Genomic DNA, 15,774 nt, shown 5'->3' with positions numbered 1-15,774 from the left:
AGGAAGTGTGTGACTTGTTATTGCAGCTCATGTTATTTGTGTCCGTTTTATCTTTTCTCTTATCAGATGTACAGATGCACCAGATTCCTGATATTAACCTCAAGGCAAAGTTGATTCTGATAACGTGTCTTTAGCAAGTTTAACCAAAATAGAAGAATGCTTTAAGGTTTGAGGAATAGGGGGGTCATAATGGGGTTTTTACACCTGGGATCTGTGGCCATTAAAAATCCTTAAAGACCTTAAGGATGGTGTTGTTCAGATGTGAAAAAGAGCATAAAGTCTTTATTTTCTACTGAAAGAAGCAGGTAAGAGCATTCTGTAGGCAAAGGAATCTTAGCAAGTGAAACTGTTGTGAAACTATTGGTGCAAAACTACCATCCAATATGGACAGAGTTTAGATTATTCATTTACAAGTAAGCCCGCGATTCGCTAGCAAATCAGAAATCCAAGAATGGCAATCAGTTTCTGTTCCGTCCGATATCTGGATGGATGACATATCATGGAGGGTGGGTGCGTCTGGGGAAATGTCATTTCATTACATAAGCATATCTATACTAAAGCGGTTTCGTTTTGTGGAGACGTGATTCCGTTGCCTTTGCTGACACCGACTGCTGGCAGAGTGGAGCACAGCAAGTTCAGTTTACAGGTTGTGGTGTTCGTGTGCCAGCCACTAAGTCTGGGAAGCCGCTGGGTTAGAGTCTGTGACCGTTATGTGATGTATATTACTGGCACAGTGGATTAGAGCAAGTGTAGCTCACAGGTTGTGTTATTTGGGCGCCACCTACTGGCTCTGCGAAGCCGCTGCGTTTTGGGAAGTCTCTGCGTTTGACTCTGGGGCGGGCACCACCGCGTTTTGGGATGCTGCTGCGTTTGACTCTGGACTCTGGGGCGTGACATCCGGTTTACAACCTTCTCGTTTCTGTGTTTCTGTGGCTGTGTCGTTAGCTATGGGCGGGCTCGTTGCAGTACGGCAGTGCGCATGCGCTTCGATGCGCCCTGTGTCCATATCCGGTTTACAACCTTCGGTTAGTAATATGGATAGACATTGGTGAGTGATTCTCAAAACAGGAAGCAGGACACCTGAATGAGAACTTAAAACAAAATGTTGTGGTTACAATGATTTGAACAAATATCTGGTTAGGCAGTGTGGGTCTTTCTTCTCCAACTTAGCAATCCTCTTTTATAAACATTTAGACTGAAGCAGCCTCTCAGACATGGCTCTACTCCTTGTGGTAACCATAAGCAAATTGCCCTTCCTCTTTACCAACCCTTGTTTATACTCCCCTGGGGTCACATGACCAGAAGCAGCACTTCTCTATGGGTCTCCTTCTGTGTTTTCTTGGCTAATCTAGCTCTGGTAGAACATGTTCTCATCTGTCCCCAACAGATAGTACTGGGACTGCACCAATACCCATTTCAGTGCCACAGTCTTTAATTGAAGGGTGGCTCATGTGGTCTTAGTGAAAATTAGTTTTCCTTTATGGTACATAATTGGGAAGTGCAACCCATCAAGAAGTACTGTCTTGGGTGCATCCATCTCAACACTAACAGGTCAGAGGAAATCTCAGTAAAGAGGCTGAACATAAAACTGCAGCTCTCTGGAGAACACCAGCAGTGACTGTTTTAGGCTCCCACTTCTCTATCATATCAGTACCCTTGCACAAAATATGGGGTATGTTCCCAGGAATACATCCTACTAATCCTTGGAAAGCTTATACTTCATTAATGTCTCTTCAATCACATATTCACGCTCACATTGGGCATTTTGAGGCTTTATCTGTCTTTTCCTTTGCACATACCGCAGTCAGATAGCTCAATCCATACCAAATTTACATTTTATGGAGCTGATGTTAAGTTCAGATCTTTAACAATGTTAGGAGCTTCACAAAATGCTGAAAAGATGCTTTTTAAGAACTGCAAAAGAAGACAATGACATTGTAGCAACCACCTTGTAACGGGTCCGGTAGGAAGATACAGCAGGACAAAGAAGTGGTTGCAAGAACAGTTTACTCTTAAGGCCAGGGATATAGTAATGCTACGTGACAGGGGCGCTTGAGGATGTTTCTGCTACGCAAGCAGTATACTGACAATACCTGTGCTTGTACTTTAAGTAAATCTGGAGGATTCCACCAGGTAGCAGTGGGAGAAATCATCACGGTGAGAAAACAATATCTAGTTTTGGTGTGTTGTGAATTAATGTTAAAAATAAAAATTCTTTGGATTGTGATGCTGTTGCAAAAGTGAAAAAAAAATGACAGCAACAGAGACACAGATGATGGTATGATAGATCTTTAAACATATCACATCATTATGATGTGGAATATGCAATGCTTGTATTGCCTATGTGAGAAATAAATGAAGAAAAGCACCTTGTGTGTCAGCATTTAAGTTTGATGATTTGCTTCACTACATTGAACCATTCATCAAACACTGAAGCACTCAGATTGATCCTGTTGGACATGCAAGCCTGCCGTCATATGTCAATAGTAAACCACGATGCTGACATTACATACCTAAACCTGAAAACATATGCCATTCATATTTTTGCTGGTACTACAACTCGCACATGTATCACGTTAATTTCTGGTGACATGCTGATAAGACATGTCAAAAGAACACTGGGAGCGCGTAGCAGCCATGATGTGTGTGTAAGCATTCTGAGCGTGATGTATAAACTGACCCCTATGTCAATCATTTCCATGACGGCAGTCCTCCACTGTCCGCTCTCCCTGCTTGACTCAACAGTCTCTCAGCCAGAAGGCTTCACCCCGGCTAGGATGCTACATTATTTATATATGCCATTATAAATTTACAGATCATTATAACTACAGAGTGATTATTTGAGGCTATTTAAATTCTACTGTTATTATACAACACTCCTTTGTACAGCTGCATGAACAACTTGATCTCTTCAATAAAGAAGACAAGGCCTGACTGTATTTATAAACTGCCTTTCAAAAGATTAGGTTCACCCAGAAATGTTCATGTTCTTGATAGAAATTGATACTTTTTATTCTGAAGATACCATTAAATTGATTTAAAAAATAGCCAAGGCATTACTAGTGTTTATAATGGCTATACTGCTTGAAATCACTGATTTTTAATTTATTATTCACAAATGGCTGCAACGCTTTGTTTTCAGCAGCAGTTCCTTTGGCACCGTAATGGTTAGCTCCTTTAGTTTATCTTTAATTAGCAACATTTAAATTTAAATGGTTATTAGAGAGGGCGGCACGGTGGCGCAGTGGTAGCGCTGCTGCCTCACAATTAGGAGACCCGGGGTCGCTTCCCGGGTCCACCCTGCGTGGAGTTTGCATGTTCTCCCCGTGTCTGCATGGGTTTCCTCCGGGCGCTCCGGTTTCCTCCCACGGTCCAAAGACATGCAGGTTAGGTGCATTGGCGATCCTAAATTGTCCCTAGTGTGTGCTTGGGGTGTGTGTGTGTGTGCCCTGCAGTGGGCTGGCGCCCTGCCCGGGGTTTATTTCCTGCCTTGCGCCCTGTGTTGGCTGGGATTGACTCCAGCAGACCCCCGTGACCCTGTGTTCGGATTCAGCGGGTTGGAAAATGGATGGATGGATGGATATGGATAAATGGATGGTTATTAGAGAAATGTTTATAATTTCATCAGCACCACTGTAACCTGTGACTCTGTTCACATGGGTGGCAAAGTCCTGGCATTGCTAAAGTTCATTTCTGGGCTCAAAAATGGTCAAAATGAAACCCTTAAACTCTAAGCTAAAAATTAAAATAACTCTAATATCTAATTAAATACAGATAGCATTCATTTCCATTTTCTTTACTTACATTCAAGTAATGTCCCAGGGTTGAATGCTAAATGTGTAAGGAAAGCAAAGCACATACAACCAGTGGCGGTTCCTTCCTCCAAACAGACACAACTTCCTGTATTCAGGATTATTGAATTATTGTAATTATGCTGAGTATGTTGGGAGAAGGATGTTAAGGACAGAGCTGCCAGGTAAGAGGAAAAGAGGAAGGCCTAAGAGAAGGTTTATAGATGTGGTGAGGCAATACTAAATTGTCCCTAGTGTGTTCTTGGTGTGTGGGTGTGTTTGTGTGTGTTCCCTGCGGTGGGCTGGCGCCCTGCCCGGGATTTGTTCCTGCCTTTCACCATGTGTTGGCTGGGATTTGCCTGTGTTAGGATATAGCGGGTTGGAGAAAGACTGACTGACTGACTGACTGAGAGAGGACATGCAGGTGATGGGTGTAACAGAGCAAGATGCAGAGGACAGGAAGAGATGGAAAAAGATGATCCGCTGGGGCAACCCCTAATGGGAGCAGCCAAAAGAAGAAGAAGATTGAACTAGTAGGCTACCATCTTAACATTTTGCCAGTGCTGAATTTCTCTACAGAATTCTGCTGAATTTCAGTACAGAATAAAATGGATAGACACTTGTTTGATTGTTTGACTAAATGTTAGTAAAGGTGATAGGCTAAAACTACACAGAACACATTTAAGATAAAACATATAAAATGTATACATTCTCAGCATCATTAATAAATTGCTTCTTTGATTGATTAATTAATTAATTAGGTGTGTACTTCCCAAAAATGATTGATCTTAGAAAATAACAAACAAGATAAGATACAACGTAGGTAAAGAACAAGTTTTGCGAGCTTTTCCTGAACACCTTTATTATTTCACATTTAACAAATTCATTTAAAGTACTTCTTTGTTGGGCTCCTCCCCAGTGTCCATGTCAGAAAAGCAGACTGTCAATAATGCAAACATCAATCTCAGGGATTTCAATGGTCAAATATACGTAATATTGTCATACCAGACATGAAAGAAAGAAAGAAAGAAAGAAAGAAAGAAAGAAAGAAAGAAAGAAAGAAAGAAAGAAAGAAAGAAAGAAAGAAAGAAGAAAGAAAGAAAGAAAGAAAGAAAGAAAGAAAGAAAGAAAGAAAAGCCTGACTAGGACTAGTGTAGGCACCAGAATTGCATCTTCCATGTGCCCCGACCACGCTCTACAACAGTGTGTGTGCTTTGATGTGAGGCACATAAGTGGGTACACTATCATACCCAGTCATGAGGACATTATGGTGGAAAGACAGGGGCAGACAACTTGGCAGGACTATATGCATCCCCGACATGCTAGGTGGCAGCCTCTATGGGTGACGCTACCTGTGCAGACACCCACAAGGCACACTGGGTACTGTAGTCCTATAGGGCAGCCATATTGGGTTCCATGGGTGTTGCGAGGAGATGCTGCATCATCCCTACTTTGTGGGACTTCCATTTGACTTGGAAGTACTTCAACTGGGCCATGTCCTAGCACTGTAAGTATTCCCGAGTCCAAGCTAAAAGAAGTGTTTGACAAAGATTTCCTGGATGAGTGGAAGGAAAAAAATGAGTGTTTTGTGATTTTGAAAGCTTTTTGTAACTTACTTGTGAAAATAAACCTTTTTTATTGTACTGGGGCTTGTGTCATGGTGGTTATATCTGGGGACTGGGGTGCTGTAACAACCCCTTCTGGTCGCAACCTTCAACTCCAGGTATACCTGCAATGGCATGAAAACCAATTTTACTTTACTGCAAGGCATTGTATTATTATTATTATTAGTAGTTACTAATTTGTCTGACCCTTTATCCAAGGCGACTTACTAACATTTGAGATTCACTTGGTTAGATTTCATTTGTTTTTCCAGTTGAAGCACAGGCAGCTGAAGTGACATGCTCATGGCTACACATTATCAATAGAGTAATTTGAACCCACAACTTCAGGATTTGTTGAGTACATGGCACAAAAGTATTGTGGTCACTGAACACACAGATTTGGACACAGTAGTCTTGCTAAGGCCATCTACATCACCAATGGCGTGCAGGAGTCCATCAGTGGTGTGGAAACAGAGAACTGACAGCAGCTGCATAGTGAGAATTCTGGTGTGTTCATCTGTCCAACTTGTCTTGCACCAGACCAAAGAGGGCCATCCTGGATATACCTATAAATTGTTGATAAGTGAGATTGTCATCTACGCTCGAAAAAGGGAATTTAGACCTGTAATTTGGTTTCTCTGGTTGAGTTGCACAATTCTCTGCATTGCTGTCATTGACATTGCTGGTGCTAAGGGGTGACTCACTTTCCGACTAAAGGATGTGACTGCTTACATTCCGAGTTTAATGAATTAAACTCATCAAAGCTACAAAGAGCCCCTTTTCTCAAATATATAACCTTTATTATAATATCATATTTATATTTTATTATTATTACTATTAATACATTGTCCAAATAAGAGTGACAGTGTGTTTTTGTGATTTACTTAGGAGTCCAAATAAAGAATGAAGTTAAAAATAATGAGTGGGTTGGTTCACTTGTTAATTGACAAATGAGATAAAATGCTACTATAGTAATGATGGGTTTTGGGAATAACTCATTAATTGACAAACAGACTTAGATACTTAGCGTTACCAAGCATTCAGAAAACACACCCAAGATCAATAACTCCCAAGCACTGCCCTGAGGACACACAGTGGCTGAAGGTTTTTGTTCCAACCAACTTCAGTTTTTAATTGGCCTCCTAGCCTAATTAAGGGAGCTGTTATCCCCAGTTCCTATGTATTGGGGTAAATGTACAAGACTAAGTTTTGTGATTTTTTTATTACCCCCATCCGTCAGATTCAGGAATCTTATACTGCATTCAAGTAAAACGTGGAACTTGTAATTTCTGATCTCTGACTCAGAACATGGAAAGAAAACTCCTACTCACAAATCTGGGCCTGGTCTTCGAAGTCTGAGTTCATCCGATTTTAGATTGTGTCGTCATTCCAAAATGGCGACGTACACTGCAATCAAGAAGTACAGTAACACTTTATGGGTTTAATTTGTTTATGAGAAGAATTTACTTTAAATGAGTCTTCTCAATCCATAATTCTGAAAATTGTGAAGATAAACGTTAACATTACCAGAATAAACAGTAGCAAATTAAATTATGTTTGCTTGATACGTGCTATTTTGTGAACTGTTGTCAGGGTCATGTGCCACATTTCTGGGGATGTGGTCTCCGAGGTTGTGATCTTGCATTAATCAATAGCCGGGATAAAAGGTCTGCCTTTTGCACAGAGCCTTATCCGATCTGCAGATAAAATGTTACTCTATATTTTGACTTCCTGTGTGATTATTTTTCTTGTCTTGCCTGGTTTTCACTTTTTGCCTGTTATTTGACCTCAATTTACGCCTCTCACCTGGGTTTCGGTTGCATTGTTTTATTTTTAGTTTCCTTTGTTTTACCTTTTGCATGCATCTCCTGGTTTACTCTAGAAACTAGTTATCTGTTTTCCTGCCAAGTCAGGACACTACTGTTTGTACAATGAGCTCAATGGTTGCTTTGTTCAGTTTTTATTTGCAGCTTACAAGCTAAAAAAGTTACTTTTTATCCTATATCATAAAATCTTTTTAAGACATGACAACTTACTTTTTGCAGCTTTATTGCTCATCTCTTTCATCATCGATCCAGTCAATAGAAATATTAGTTAGCGTCTGTTGCTTAACAAGCAGCTTTCATCGAAGCATCTTTGTTTTAATTTCCGGCTTGGGTAGTATGAACGTGCGGAGGTAGCTAATGACAGAATTGCGACTTCTGACTTCCCAGCTCCGCAGTGTGATGAAAGCAGCATTAGAGAAGAAAAATGGCGGTTATTGCTCATGGATCTTTGAGTTTTGGGTTCAAATGCCATGTGTTGACAGTGTCAGAGCAGATTTTCCATATTCTTCCTGTATCTACATGAAGTGAAAAGTCAAGCAAAATGACACCTTTTATTGGCTAACTAAAAAGATTACAATATGCAAGCTTTCGAGGCAACTCAGGCCCCTTCTTCAGGCGAGATGTAATACAGAGACTGGAGTTCCCTGTGCTTTATATACACACTAGGACAAGAAACAACATTGGCAAATCTTTAAGTGAGAAATCTTAAATGTAAAAAATTAATAGACTCCTTCAGGCTAGAGTTCATTTAATAAGAGAAAGGAACAATGTATGGTCAAGATCTTTGGATAAGATAACTGTCCAACAAAAGTCTTTTGAAGCTGCTAATGAGTTTTTCAATTCAATGTGGGTCTGTAGTCAGGTTGTCTGGGACAGTCTGAGAGGTGCAAACAATCCTCATATCTGGCCATAAAACTCTTGTCTCTATTCAAACCATGTTGCAATGTGTTAAATTTTAGCATGAGTTTAACTTTCCATTCCTTTCTCTCTTGCTGTGTTCTGAAGTTGCCCATTAGCACTGTGACTTTTAAGTCCCTCTCACAGTCTCCATGGCTGTTGAAGTGGGTCGCTACAGGAACATCTGTGTTGCCATGTTTAATGTGGAACCTGTGTAAATTCATTCTCTGGTGGAGTGTTTGTCCAGTTTCTCCCACATAGAATGCAGTGTCAGGACATTTCATGCAGAGAATTAGGTAGACCACATTAGATGATCTGCAGGAAAATGATCCCTTTATGTGATGTTCTAGTCGGCAGTGTGGTATAACTACATGGTCTGTATTATAAATGTGGGCACACGTTTTACATCTTTTCTGTAGGCAGGGAGATGTGACATTTTCTGTTGGTTCACTTAGGGAGCTTCGGATAATTAGTTGTTGAAGGTTTGGTGGTTGTCTGTATGCCAGGAGGGGAGGTTTAGGAAATACATTTTTCAGTGTTTGGTCATTGTTTAGCATTGGCTGAAGTTCTTTTATAATTTTTCGAAGTGCTTCAAGATGTGGGTTGTAGGTGACAACAAAGAGGATGCGGTTCTTGTTGTCTTTGTTTTTATATTCCAGAAGGTTGTTTCTGGGTATGGCAGAAGCTCTTCTTATTTGAGCATCTGTTGTTTTGGGGGTATAACCTTGTCTGATGAAATCTTGTCTGAGCTCCTGCAGTTGTTTATCCCGGTCTGTCGGGTCTGAGCAAATATGATTGTACCGTATTGCTTGGCTGAAAATAATGGAGCGCCTTATATGCTTGGGGTGGAAGCTATCACTTCTCAGGTAGGTCCGGCTGTCTGTTGGTTTGTGAAAAACAGAAGTTACAAAGCTCTTGTCTTTCAGTTGAACGGTGGTGTCAAGGAAGCTGACTTCTGTTTTTGAGTAATTCAGCTTCAGCTTTATGTTGGGGTGAAAAGAATTATGTTCATTATGAAAATGGAGGAGGCCCTTGTCACTGGCAGTCCAGATTATGAAGATGTCATCTATGTAACGGAGATACAACATTGGTTTTAAGATGCACATTGACATGAAATCTTCCTCCAATTTTGCCATAAATAGGTTTGCATAGTGAGGTGGAAACCGACAGCCCATTGCTGTCCCCATTTTTTGCAAGTAGAAATCTTGTCCAAAAGAGAATAGATTGTGTGTCAGAGTGAATTTTATCATTTCTATTACTGACTTTGTGGGTAAATCATGTTGTCTGAGGTACATTTCACATGTCAATATGCCATCATCATGGGGGATGTTTGTGTAAAGTGCCTCAACATGCATTGTGGCCAGTAAGGTTCCCTCAGGTAAGGGGCCTAAAGCAGACAGTTTATTTAAGAAGTCAGTGGTGTCCTGGGTGTAGCTGGTTGTATTACGGGTGAGGGGTTTAAGGATGTGCTCCACCCAACCTGAAACATTTTCTGTAAGGGAGCCAGTTCCTGAGATTTTAGGCCTTCCTGGGTTCCCTTCTTTGTGGATTTTAGGAAGCATGTAGAAGTATCCCATGCTGGGGTTCTCAGGAATTAAACTGTTTACATGATCCCTGATGTCAAGAGGAAAGCTAACTACTATCTTTTTTAGTTCCTTTTTGTAGAAATCTGTTCGGGTCTTCTTGTAGTTTGTAATAATGCATAGTATCTACATGAGTTATTCTCAGTGCACGACTCCATGTTATGTTGATATGCAGTTCTAAATTGGTCCTACAAGTTTGTGCAAGAGAGGACTGCATTGTGGATTTGCGCCTCCTAGAATGTAAGTTTCTTCATTGTACATTGTATCCTCACAGGTGGCGCAGTGGTAGTGCTGCTGCTTTGCAGTAAGGAGACTGTGAAATATTGTGGGTTTGCTTCCTGGTTCCTCCCTGTGTGGATAGCGCTTTGAGTACTGAGAAAAGCGCTATATAAATGTAATGAATTATTATTATTATTACAAGGAGCTGCTAGGATGGGAGCTAAACCCTCCACAACCTTGAACTAAATTAAGCTGCCTTGTGAAAAATTATGCTATCTTCTCCCTAAGATTTTCTTCTATTTGGTGACCATCCCATATGCTCACTGGTGTTATAATGGCAAGAGTTTGATCTATGTAACACATAAAAGCGTTTTTGCTTTTTTTTGTATTCAGTGTACTTCATATGTATTCTTAATCCCACTGCTATCTCCATTTTCTTTATACAATCAGCCTGTTGTGGTTTCATTCACAAAATGCTTTGACTTTCCACACTGAAAAAGAAAGGTGGACAATTCCTGTCTATGTATATCTGTGTAACAATGTCCCTGAACTTAACTCCAGTTTAAAATTAATTGAGGCCCTTTATCAGTCAACAGAAGCCCTGCTACTTCCAAAACCCTAATCCAAGAGCAGTCTGATAATAAGCTATCACACACGTGCACATCGGGGACAGTCTAAGGGCTTAACTGGGACTAAAGTACAGAAACAGAGGTTGATATGTGGTACTAATGCCTCTTCTTCCTCCTTCACAGTCCACCAGAAGGAAAAGCCAACTGAGGCTCCTCCCACTCCCTTCTCTTCATCACGCCTTCCAGATGATGTCATTTCCATCTGAAGCCTGCCTTGTCTATCTATAAAATCCCAAGCCTCCCCTTCCCTCCTCAGTCTGCATATTGACTCAGTCCTTTATTATTACTTGCTTTTTTTTGGTATTACCTACAGTATAAGGGGTGGACTCTCCAAATCTTTATAGTGGTTGTTTGTGCTTTGTGAACATCAGAACCACATGTGGTTGGCAGGAAGATAAACATAAAGTTAAAATTGTGAGTCCTATGGGTCAGTGTGTGTGAGACATTAAGATCAAGAATCTTATGGTTCAGTGAGCCATTAAATCAGATATTTACTATCAGCAGAACAAAAATCTGAAGTCACACACCTCCATCAATGCAGTGGAGACTTTATTAAAGCAGATAAGCAGTTACATGTGCTGGTGGTTCTAGTTAAGGGGACAAAGCATCCAGCATTCTACGTGTTACTGAGCTCTGCAACAGCATTGGAGTGAAATATAAGATTACTGCTCAAGACCCCCACTGGCTTAATGCAGACATGGCCTTCTCATCCTGCTTCTGGAAGAGACATCAAGTAGAAGTGCGATCATCGATTTGACTTTTAATCCATTTGAGATATGCAGACACCTTGATGTACACATTACTCCGATCAGGTTCTTCACAGCTTTCACTATTGGCATAAGACACAATTCCTGTGGCAGTAGGGATTTTGCTTCGTCCTTGGCAGACTAGTGGGCCTCCTGAATCTCCCTGAAATAAAATAGACTGACTTGTAATTTGCAAGGAAGTCAAGCAATATATTAAAGGAAATCAACCTTTGTGGCCTGCTCTTTGGAAAAAAGTAAAATGCTCTTTACTTACTGTACAGGTCCCCTTCCTGCCAGTGCCTCTTGCACAGATCTGTGAGGAAGAATCACAGTGTCTCTGGATCTTCACCTTCACCTCTCTCAGCACATCACTGCCTGGCCCATCAGTGGCATTAAGTCCCCACCCTGCCACCCAGCAGGTGGTGCCAGCTTCAAAGTACTCGTTTCTGTGTGGAAGGCTGATTGTTCTCACTTCTTTAGTGATTGTAGCGTTGTACTTTAGCTATATAAATTTAAAAGAACACACATGATGAAGTCGGTCTGATGTTAGACCACTAGGACCACAAGTGTAAAAGCATGACCACTGGGTGAGTATGGAATGAAAGGACATAGAGTTTGTTTCAGTTTAGAAGTACAGTGGAACCTCTAGATACGAGTTTAATTCGTTCCAGCACTGAGCTTGTATAGCGAATTTCTCATATCTAGAACAAACTTCCCCATTGAAAATAATGGAAATCCAGTTAATCCGTTCCGCAACCCAAATATATTAACATAAAAATCAATTTTCCTAACAAATAACACTGATAAATTATATATACTGTAGTCTACCTTTAATAAATAACACTGGTAAATAATATAACTGATTATTAAAAGAATCAAAACAGGTGTCCAAAGTGCAGCAGAGCATTCAATAAATCTTTAAATAAATAATCCTTAAAACAGTTGTGAAGTGGAGGTTTAAAATACACAAGAATAACAATCCTTTAACACGAGGTTAAAACATGTCTTTAAAAAACAGATGACAATCCCCGGTGCTTCTTCTCTGTTAGCGTCTCACCTGCGGGCTCTGAAACAGGCGAGACACTCTTAATGCAGCTGACCTTCTCTACACCGTCCTGCTTCAGCTGTTTGGCTCGCCTGTTCAGCTCACTGTTCAGCTACATGCGAGCCTGCAGTCGCTTGCTCTCCCGCACCAACTTCCTACTCCTGCCTGCCTGCCTGCCTGCCGCAACCTCCGTTCTCTCTTCTCTCCTCTCCTCTCCTCTCCTCTCCTCTCCTCTCTTTTCTTTTACTTCTTCTCCCCCTTAACCGGCTCGCGCTTCTCTATATATGTGGGGAGGACATGGCAGCTGCAGCCCATCAGCCACAGGAACAATCATGGATGTGGGCAGTTTCCCACCTGTGCACTTAAGTGAGAAACGCAGACACCGCAGATCGCGGCTCGCAACTGCTACCACGCCCCCTCGCGAAGCCGCGAGCTATACCCACAGCCTGGCTCGTGGCTCGTTACGCGAGCCAATGCTTGCATTTAGATCTGAATTTTTCGCTCATACTTTTCTCGTATTTTGAATTTCTCGTATACAGAGGTGATCGTATCTCGAGGTTCCACTGTATTATTTATTATTATTGTTATTATATTATTATTATATTTTATTGTTTCTACATTATTGGGGTGCCTCTCCCTTCTCTACAGAACATATTTTACAAACGCAGGGTCCACAAGGCCTACAGCATTGTGCAGGACCCCTTACATCCCTCACATGGACTTTTTACACTTCTGCCATCCAAGAAGATACTGCAGCATCAAAGCCAGATCTGTCAGGCTGCAGGAGAGTTTTTACCCCCCAAGCTGTTAAGACTCCTTAACACCATGCTGCCACCTGGGATCTTCCACACGGCCTCAACCACCTCTAAAAACAGAACTTTTATACATGCAAGCCACTTTCCTGCAAAGACTAGTGTGCATGTAGAGAAGAACTGAAAATCTCATACTGACCTTAAAGTATTTTGACATTCTTGATATCCTTATGCTGTGAAACATTCTGACCTGTCATTGTTTACATGTCTTAAACAACTATTATCATACACTGATAATTTCTGTATTATCTATATCTATTATTTATTATATTGCATATCTATTGATTATATTTGTATCTAGATTGCAAATACCATACATTGCATCAATGTTCATATTGCTAACTACACGTCAATATCGCTGCTACTTCTTTGTCTTGTCTTTGCACAATGTCTTGTTTTGTTTGTGTTTTAATTTTAAATTTTAATTTTAATTCTATTTTTAATTTATTATTTGCACTTCATGTTGTTACACTGTGGTCCCTGAGCTTCGCAATTTTGTCTATCTGTATACTTGTATATGGTTGAGATGACAATAAAGTTCATTTTGACTTTGACTTTGAAGTAGGAACACATGAACATCTTCTGTATGGAGACTTCACATGGCCCTATGGACAATTGAACGCCCAGTTGAGCTGTTTCCATGTGGATTTGGTATTTAGATGACAGGGCCTTTCCCTTCCTCACATTAATGATATTTTCTGACAAGAAAATCAAGATGGGTTCTTTTCTTTTCATAATTAACTCTAATAATTTCATAATTAATGTTTGGGCAAAAAAACTATCCATATTACTAAACGAGAATGGTAAACCGGATATGGACGCAGGGACATGGGCCGTGGACGCAAAAGACGTAGTGCGCAGGCGCCACACAAAGCCCCCCTCCAAGCAACGGAAAATAAGAAATGAAGCGCCGGGCCCATAGCACACAAAAAAAAGGAGTCAGACGCAGGCGCCACACAAACCCTTGGCACACAGCGCCACACGAAGCCCATAGCACACGAAACGGGACGCACACAAAAAAGAGGTTTCAGACCCACGACACACAAAGCCCCCCTCCACTAACAGAAATAAGAAATGAGGCAACGCGCCCCTAGCACACCAAAAACAAAGGAGTCAGACGCAAGTGCCACATAGCACACGAAACGGTACGCACACAAAAAAGAGGATTCAGACCCACGACACACAATGCCCCCCTCCACTAACACAAATAAAAAATGAGGCAACGCGCCCCTAGCACACAAAAAAAAGGAGTCAGACGCGAGCGCCACACAAAGCCCATTGCACACGAAACGGGACAGACTACAGACATAGCACACGAAACGGGACGTACACAAAAAGGAGAATTCAGACCCACGACACACAAAGCCCCCCTCCACTAACAGAAATAAAAAATGAGGCAACGCGCCCCTAGCCCCCCTGCCCAGAGTAAAATGAGAAAGACTGCGAACCGTCTGACATGCTGCAAGCAGGATAAAGCGAGGTCAGAAGGAAATTCACATTCTCCAGCAGCAGCATACTGATACAATAAATAATATTAAATTAAAGAAAGATAATAATGCAGGTGAAAAACAGACAGTAACTTTGTATAATAATGTTAAATGTTAACGTTTACACCCCCGTGTGGAATTGAAGAGTCGCATAGTTTGGGGGAGGAACGATCTCCTCAATCTGTCTGTGGAGCAGGACAGTGACAGCAGTCTATCGCTGAAGCTGCTCTTCTGTCTGGAAAGTGATCAATAAATAAAAATAGAAAAATTAAAGTAAAAAAGCACACATACACATACGCCACACAAAGCGCCCGCACCAGAGCAAAACGGGAGAGACTGCGAACCGTCAGAGTAGGAAACAAAGTAAAACGTCATAAAGAGGTTAAAGAACAGGGACAAACACATAGAGAGCAGGTTACAGAACAAAGCCACCCTGCCCAGAGTAAAACGAGAAAGACTACGAACCGTCTGACATGCCGCAAGCAGGATAAAGCGAGGTCAGAAATAAAACACAGAGTAGATAGATAGATAGATAGATAGATAGATAGATAGATAGATAGATAGATAGATAGATAGATAGATAGATAGATAGATAGATAGATAGATAGATAGATAGATAGATAGATAGATAGATAGATAGATAGATAGATAGATAGATAGATAGATAGATAGATAGATACTTTATTAATCCCAATGGGAAATTCACATTCTCCAGCAGCAGCAGCATACTGATACAATAAATAAGATTAAATTAAAGAAAGATAATAATGCAGGTGAAAAACAGACAATAACTTTGTATAATAATGTTAAATGTTAACGTTTACCCCCCCGCGTGGAATTGAAGAGTCACATAGTTTGGGGGAGGAACGATCTCCTCAATCTGTCTGTGGAGCAGGACAGTGACAGCAGTCTGTCGCTGAAGCTGCTCTTCTGTCTGGAAAGTGATCAATAAATAAAAATAGAAAAATGAAAGTAGAAAAGCACACATTCACATACAGTCATACACGGAGCTGCTGGAAACGAAGTAAAACTTTATAAAGGGATTAAAGAACGGGGACAAACACATGGAGAGCGGGTTACAGATGATGAAAACTGAAATGCAACAGCTTCAAAAAAACCTAGGCACGAAACACAT

The 15,774-nt window shown here is 41.0% G+C and overlaps 1 protein-coding gene across 3 annotated transcripts in view; it reads right to left on the bottom strand.

Annotated features, from left to right (window-relative positions):
• Positions 1-15,774, bottom strand: part of LOC114661558 (duodenase-1-like) — a 271,168-nt gene that overhangs the window by 244,849 nt on the left and 10,545 nt on the right. The window contains exons 4-5 of one of the 3 annotated variants that reach the window (XM_028814695.2): positions 11,570-11,797; positions 11,078-11,458 (exon numbers count right to left, since the gene is read on the bottom strand). The exons of the other annotated variants lie outside the window; for them this stretch is intronic. Of the exons in view, the coding sequence (XP_028670528.1) occupies positions 11,279-11,458; positions 11,570-11,797 (408 nt within the window). The 3' untranslated portion in view covers positions 11,078-11,278. Of the gene's footprint in view, positions 1-11,077; positions 11,459-11,569; positions 11,798-15,774 lie in introns of those variants that run through there. 3 annotated transcript variants of the gene reach the window in all.

Source organism: Erpetoichthys calabaricus, chromosome 12 (assembly GCF_900747795.2).
Source record: "Erpetoichthys calabaricus chromosome 12, fErpCal1.3, whole genome shotgun sequence".
Lineage (NCBI taxonomy): Eukaryota > Metazoa > Chordata > Cladistia > Polypteriformes > Polypteridae > Erpetoichthys > Erpetoichthys calabaricus.
This window is presented reverse-complemented; position numbering and strand designations above follow the sequence as displayed.